General features: G+C 43.9%; 1 protein-coding gene across 2 annotated transcripts; it reads right to left on the bottom strand.

The window, feature by feature from the left end:
• Positions 1-513: 513 nt before the first annotated feature.
• Positions 514-7,235, bottom strand: xab2 (XPA binding protein 2). 2 transcript variants are annotated; one of them, XM_030350072.1, is made up of 19 exons: positions 7,093-7,235; positions 6,602-6,750; positions 5,967-6,090; positions 5,676-5,873; positions 5,238-5,372; positions 4,980-5,144; positions 4,622-4,766; positions 4,342-4,493; positions 4,087-4,206; positions 3,748-3,879; positions 3,510-3,641; positions 3,293-3,406; positions 3,022-3,184; positions 2,365-2,555; positions 1,953-2,075; positions 1,669-1,840; positions 1,436-1,562; positions 1,095-1,216; positions 514-1,000 (listed from the first exon to the last, which is right to left on the bottom strand). In XM_030350072.1, exons 1-19 carry the CDS (start codon positions 7,126-7,128, stop codon positions 939-941), a joined length of 2,562 nt encoding a protein of 853 aa, XP_030205932.1. In that variant the 5' UTR covers positions 7,129-7,235; the 3' UTR covers positions 514-938. The 2 variants fall into 2 exon arrangements, with proteins under 2 accessions (XP_030205932.1, XP_030205934.1); XM_030350074.1 differs by having other exon boundaries at positions 1,436-1,556.
• Between the last annotated feature and the right edge of the window lie 46 nt (positions 7,236-7,281).

The raw sequence follows: 7,281 nt of genomic DNA, 5'->3' as shown, positions 1-7,281 counted from the left end.
AGCGATGGAGCACCGAGAAGGAAGGCGGGACCTGAATCCGTGTGAACGCCACCAGCAGGTAGGAAGGTAGTCCTGTACGCGACAGGTGCATCTGCCATTACACAGGTGTTTTTGTTTCCAGAAGCTACTCTCTGGTAACATGCTACGTAAAGGCAGGTCACTTATGTCGAACTTATTAAATACAAATGATTCCTAAGGCATAATTTGTTTTCAGGAGGCATAGAGTTTGAACAGTCAACACAGTTGACTCACATATAGCAAGCATATTGAACAAGGGTGAGAAATGTATTCACATTAATATGGATTGAACCTACAATAATTCATTTTGATCAGTATATTTATTATGATTGATCTGGAACTTTCAATTATTTATAAATGTAGCCTAATTATTTAAATGTATGATTGTAAGATTACTTAAGCTCTGCATCATTCACTATGATCGAAGTGTCCCAACGGTATGACTATGCATTAAAAAACAGCCATTGATTCAAAATATATACCATTAGCCACTTGTTACCTTGCCATAGCTCCCAATTTAATGAAACTCTCGAAACAATTGAAAGTCCTCATAAATGTTTCTCTTGGACATAAGGGAATTAGACAAAGAGCACATCCATATAAATGGAACCGCTTGAAAAGCAAGTCATTGCATTATATTCGGCTTTCATCTTTTAGCTGAAGGTAAACTAGCGGTATTTAGCTGAAATATTGAGAGACATTGCCATCGTGTGGCCAGTGGCCATAATGTCATGTGGTACAAAATGCAGGTTCACAATATCCTGAAAATAACACCAACAAATGCAAAAACAAATGAACTACGGCAGTCTGAAACATTTACTAGGGTACAAATAAGTCATATTCTATTAGAATTGTAGCAGGCTGTCAAGAATTTGACAAAGCACAGTCCTCTCAGAGTACGTCTCCTCATGTTGACCCACTCAGTCTTCTTTGAGCCCTCCAAACACAGCTGTCGGGACGCTCTTCTGTTCCAGTTGCACCTCTGTGGACCGCAGAGCAAAGGGCCGTTGGTTACGACAACCAGAAGATCATAAGTGCAATGTTAAATACTGAGGCTCATTGTATTCACAGCCTACCCTCTGGGCCTTGTTCTTCCTCCCCTCCGTTCTCGTCATCGTCGTCGTCATCATCAATGTCGATCTCATCCGGGTTGGCTTGCTTGGCGAGCTGGGCCAGCTCACTGCGAGAGGTGTCACTCCTAAACATGGACACAATATCTCAGCCATTAGGCAAACGCTAACTGCAAACTTAAAAGATCTGCAGCAAATCATCCCGAGTGATCGATCCCCAAAACGACTGGGAAACAAACACAAGGGTTGAATTGAAACTTAACAGTGGAGGGTTTATCAGCCACATCTGTTCAAGCACACACAAAGAAAAGACAAAAATAAAATAAAAAATTAAATGCAGCACCGACCTGACAAAGAGGATCTTCTCTTTGGGCTTGGCCTTGTCCTGTTCGGCCTCTGCAGCCAGCTGCTGTGCTTTCTGCTCCAGCATCTTCATGTCATCCAAGCCCAGCTGGCCCGGAGCGAGGTCTGACACTTGAGACAAAGAGTGAGAATGAGACAAAGAGCCCTGCAAAGAAATATCGGGCCCGACTCAAAACACTGAGCCGGCTGCGGTCAAGCAAGCGTAGGCTGCTCTCACCCGTTCCTGTGGAGCTGGTGGTGGCCTTCATCATCTGGGAGGACATGAAGTTGACCTGGGTGTTGTACGTGGCCTGCACGCTGCGCTTGATCCTCAACATCTCCCTGATGGTGTCCTCGTTGCCGTGGCGGATCTCGAACTCCTTCCACGACTGCCAGAAACTGGCAGTGACCTGAACAAGATGGAGAAATGCGTCTTGGGTTAGGTCACTGGAAAAAAAGTGAGCGACACGGGGATACGAGGTGCCGACGGGAAGAGGAGAACACTGTGGTGTGTCGGCTCACCCTGGGGTCGCAGATCTGGGAGCAGTAGGAGTAGATGGCTCTCGAGCGGTCGATCTCCCCCAGCTTGCTCTCCATGTCAGCGAATCGCACACACATGTCCCTGGAGTGCTCATCTGGAAGGACCTAGACGGAAAATAATCAGATATTTGTATCTTATCTCCAATGCATAGTTTAAACATGGCAATATTCTTACAAAAATGATTTAGAAATTAGAAACTCAAGTCTGTTACGTAGCAATTGAATGATCATTGTTCTGCTGCTTATTGACGGCTTATTAACGTTGTCTACTGAAAGTTTGTTACTATAAACTATGGTACAATGGACAACAATACAAACTGGCAGCCCTAAATAATACAAAAGCGACCAATAAGATAGAATGGTAATTAATCCCAGACTGAAAATCCGGCCATACCTCAATAGCCTTCTGGTAGATGGCCCTGGTGTAGGTGACCCCGTAGATTTCGGCGGCTCTTTTGATGTAGATGTTGAACATGGAGTGCCTCTCCCCGGTGCCCACCGCCTGCGTGGCCCGTTCATAGACGGCCATGGCATGGCGGGCCAAACCGTACTCCTCTTCCAGCTTGGCGTACAGGAGGTAGATAGCTGGAGAGCAACAACAGGATGGCAATCATTCGTTTTTTCTTTACATCCTTGATTCCATTTCATTTTGTGAAATCGCAAGAAAATAAAATTTCTAAATATTTCAATTCCATGCAAAAAGCTCTGTGGCACGACTATTGTTTTGAACAGAATTACCGATGCATTATTTATCTTTATTTTTGTACTTGATGGAAGTAGGTTTTCTTTCCCTAAGAGAGTTTTGTACTTTTTTAATGCATAATAATTATTAAAAAAAATACATAATTATTATCATTATTTTTTTTGAACATTGGTAGTCAAGGCGCGGCCCTATTGTTGTTAAGGCCTTAACCAAACAGTGCTGGGGGAAACACTGCTTACCAAGCGGCATCACAAACCATAGCTTTAAATTCAATACAAAACCTTAACTACAGAGTAATCCAGGAAACAGCAGATGGTTTTTTTTTGACGGGAAAGAAGCACTACTTACTCTTTGCAAACTTGGCAGGACAGCCATCCAGAGCCTGCTCGAACAGGTCCCTCGCTCTCTCCAGCTTCTTTCCCCCGTAGCGATCGATGAACTTGGTGAGGTACGTGTTCCAGATGTCGTACACGTTGGGCCATCGGAAGAGCGCAATGCCTCGTTCGTACGCCTACATTAAAAAAAAAAAAAAATGAAAATGTTGAAAGTGTCTCGGGTTAAGAATCGCTTTCACAGGATAACATCTGTGCACATAGGTGAAGTTTGAATATCTTATTACCTTGAAGCTCTCCTCAAAGTAGTTGTGCTCTTCCAGGAACATGGCGTAGTTGATGATGATTTGTGGCGTGGCGATGCGGAGGTCGATTATGCGGTCGTACACTGCCTTTGTAGACTGAGAATAACACGGGAGGGGAAGAAAAGCAATTTGCTCAGAGATTTTCCCAAAATAACCATATAAAAAAAAAAAAAAAAAAATTAAATAAAGCTATTCATACCTGGAAAGTTCCCAGGCTCTCCTCAAGGTCGGCCAACATAGACCAGACCTTCAAGGACTTGAAGACTCTGTTCTGGACGGGCTCGGACACATCAAAGTACTCTGCCTTCTTGGCCGGTATAGCCGTTGCTTTCTGTTAGCCATGGAATGATACCAAAAGAAGACAATGGTTTAAAATCTTAACTCTATGGAGGAAACAACACATCCATATCAAGGTAAAAAAAACCACTGTGGCTCACCCTTAAGATGCGAAGCGCCTGCTCGTAGTTCTCGTGTCTCAGCTCCATCTCTCCGTACTCGCACCACACCCCCGAGAGGTCGTCCACTTGTTTGAAGGTCACCTTGGTGGCCTTCTCAAAGATGGTCCTGGCCTGGAGGATAAAGTAGGAGGTCAACAACATAGGAACAAAGAAAGGAGGAACCGACGGAAGCAGAATTGAGTCACAGTAAATTATCCGAGATCATAATGAACCATCTGGTGGTGGTCGTTTACGTCATCATAATGGAAACGACGGAAGCAGAATTGAGTCACAGCAAACAATCAGATTAAAATGAACGTTCTGGTGGTGGGCGTTTACATCGTCCAGCTGCTCGTTTTCCTCGTAGAACTTGGCGAAGGAGACCCAGAGGGAGTGGGGCTTCCCCGTGGCCTTCAGGGGGTCCACGGTCTGCACCGCCTCCGTGTACGTGTTGATGATCTGTCGACCACACGGAAATGCACAATGTGTTCATGACATGCTTGTGACACGCACACTTTTTCTTAGAGTTAAAGACTGGGATTGATTGTTTCTAGGCCTATCTTTTGTTTTTCACATGAAGGCAGTATAATGTACCTGTCGCGGATTGCCCTCGTACAGCTTGACCCTTTTGTGCCACTCGTGGACGTTGTGGGGGTTCTGCCGCAGCAGGACACTGTTCAACAGGAGCGGCCGTCTGGCTATCAGCTGCTCGAAGCGGGCCAGCCTGAGCTCCAGGTCAACGTCATCTGGAAGAGGCAGAGTAAAGATACAAGTCAATTCAAGCGGTTAAAAAAGGCATATAAAAAGTAGAGTAAAATAATATACTTTTCAATAATATCACAACGAAAAAAATATATATATAGGCTCCACACACCGTCTTCATCCTGACCCATTTCAGACGTGGTCTCCATTTTGGCGGCGATCATGCTCTCTTCGAACTGGGCGTAGCTGTCGAACACCTGGGTGAAGTCCCTTACCGTCACCACTGTCAGGATAGCTTCCTCGTACACGTCACGGGCCTGAGAGGAAAACCAGACGTGTATCATTATCGTATCATTTACCATGACACTGCAGCCATCTCTTTTTTTTTGCACAAAATCGTATTCCCTCGTCCCCAAGTTGATGGGTTTAGTGCCATGTTAAACACAAAAGAAAAGTCAAGGATGGAGTTCGACTGCGGTTCAAAAGGTAGCCTTGAAGCAAACCAAAACTTAGCACAACAAAAAGCATACCTTCTCAAAGTGGCCGCTGCGGATGTAGTAGTCAGCTAAGGAGCACCAGAGTTTCCCCAGCTGGTCTGTGAAGCGGGTCAGGCCTCCTCGTATGATGGCCCCGACCTTCAGCGACTTCACTTTGTCAGGGTTCTGGGAGATCAGGTCACACAACTCATGCCACAACTGTCAGGGAAGAAAACCAGAAAACGACAGGATTAGGAAAAGTTCTCTCAGCAATACAATAGCAATATGGGGGTATAGGGAGTCAACTCCCACCTGGTAGTTGGACTTCCCCTCCTTGGACACAAAGTTCTCATCGTTGACGATGGCGGCGAGGCGCACGGCCGCCTCGTCCAGGCGACCGATGGAGCGCAGGTAGTCGATGTACTCCTCTGCGTTTTCTGGAGAGAGCTGCACACCACACATTAACCACTTAGCACATCATACTGACCAATTTAAAAAATCTTGTATTAAGACATTTTACATTGAATGGAAAGCAAAAGACTGTACAATTTTAAGTTTTAATGGTAGCACAATATTGAGTATACTGATGCATGTAATGATGTATTTGTGGAATGTCTACACCACCTACAACTAGTTTAGTGTACTTGCCTCCAAAGCATCCACAAAATGGCTCTTTTGTTTTTCATTTATTTTATATTATATTCGCGGAAGGCTTTAGTTCAAACCCTTCTTTCGGAACAACTGCCTTACCTTTAGGTATCTGCGGTAGACCCGGATGGCCGTCTCGGGCAGTGGGAGCTTCCGTGCATAGCGAAGGTAGAGGGGCCAGATACGTGGATGTTGTGTAACGGGGAGTGCTCGGAGGGCCCGGTCAAATGACCTTCGACTTTTGGTGATTTTAGACTGACCCACCAAGAACTGGCAGTAATCAAGCCATATACGAGGCATCTATTAGTGGGAAAGACAAAAAATATATATATATCAAAATATTTCTAATGAATCTTCAGCATTTTCATTTGTTTTTTAAGTTTGGACAGTCACCTTATGCATGAACACCAGGGCCCTTTCATGGCAGTTGTTGACCTCCTCAAAAACCGTCTCTGTAATACATTTCCCCTTTACTTGCTTCCGCCTTTCTCTCAGGTAGTTGTACCAAAGCTTGTAACTGTAGAAAAGGTTGATGAGCGGAGAAACGATAATACAGCATGTAAACAATTATTTTCAGACTTTAAATAAGATTTATTTTCTAGGAAATTCTAATAGATTGGCCACAATCGATGCCTGATAGGTCCCTCTTGTAAAACACAACCTTTGAATACGTCTCTTTTAAATGACAGTGAGCTCATTATACGAGACTGTTGGCTCCGGTGCGAACACATAACTATTTGAGGACAAATGATAAAAGGTTCCAGATTATGTTTAACAGATTAAATAGCCACACGGTTATTTACGATGTGCAGAAGTGTTACTCGGGAAATAAAAATCTATTTATCATTTATATTTTACAAATTTCAACTCAAAAGGCTGGCGAGTGTTTGTTTATCAGATCCACGTGCATCCTTATGTGTACATTATTCACAAGTAATTTAAGTCAAAGTAATAGAGGCCTTTCATGTCATTTCTAATACATTTGTATGGCATGTGTAACGCATGAGAGCATCAAAGCAACACCATACCTGCCAGGTAGCTCTTTCAGAGCCCGCTCGTATATCATATTGAGTGTAGCCTTGGGTCCATTCTGTTTGAACTCGATGTATCGCATCCAACACTTGACTGAATAAGGGTTCCTGATGATCTCCTCTTCATAAGGTAGGTCATCGTCCTCCTGTTAGGACAAACACCACAGTGTTTTCTAACGTTGTGATACATCCAGTGAGCTAGCACGCTACTAGCCTTTCGTTCGCAGTATATGAATACGCTACGGACACTTTGTTATGCTAGATGTAATTTAACGCAAGGTAAGTGATATCTGAAACGCGATTATGATGAATAATGCGTTTATTGTGCAAAACGAATGTAAAACGAGTTTAATAGTGTCCCCAACTTCAGCTAACGTTGAGCTAAACACAGACAACTAAGAAACGATTGCGTTTGTTTGTCGAATGTTGGTTTTAAAAATACTGAAGCTAGTCTATCACTGGGTATGCAAGAAATAAAGTGAACTTACAAAGAGGACATCAGTTGGTCCATCTGCTGAAGGCATTTTGCCTTGAAGTTGTTAAACAAAAATCCGAACGTTAGCTTTAAAACTTCAACCAACGTGAGGGAAACGGACAGCTCTTCTTCTTTCGTTTTGAGCGGGGACCATCTTACTGGGTAAGGCTGCATTACCCCCACCTACTGGGCCAAATTGTTT

Source organism: Gadus morhua, chromosome 2 (genome assembly GCF_902167405.1).
Source record: "Gadus morhua chromosome 2, gadMor3.0, whole genome shotgun sequence".
Taxonomy (NCBI): Eukaryota; Metazoa; Chordata; class Actinopteri; order Gadiformes; family Gadidae; genus Gadus; species Gadus morhua.
Note: the sequence above shows the minus strand (reverse complement) of the source record. Positions and strands in the feature narration are given on the sequence as shown.

Excerpts from the sequence above, each read along its gene's own strand:
- xab2 (XM_030350072.1), bottom strand. The coding sequence starts at position 7,128 with ATGCCTTCAGCAGATGGACCAACTGATGTCCTCTTT. Across the intron at positions 5,373-5,675 it reads TCTACCGCAGATACCTAAAG|CTCTCTCCAGAAAACGCAGA; the intron begins GTAAGGCAGTTG and ends TGTGGTGTGCAG. Across the intron at positions 2,076-2,364 it reads TCTACCAGAAGGCTATTGAG|GTCCTTCCAGATGAGCACTC; the intron begins GTATGGCCGGAT and ends TTTTCCGTCTAG.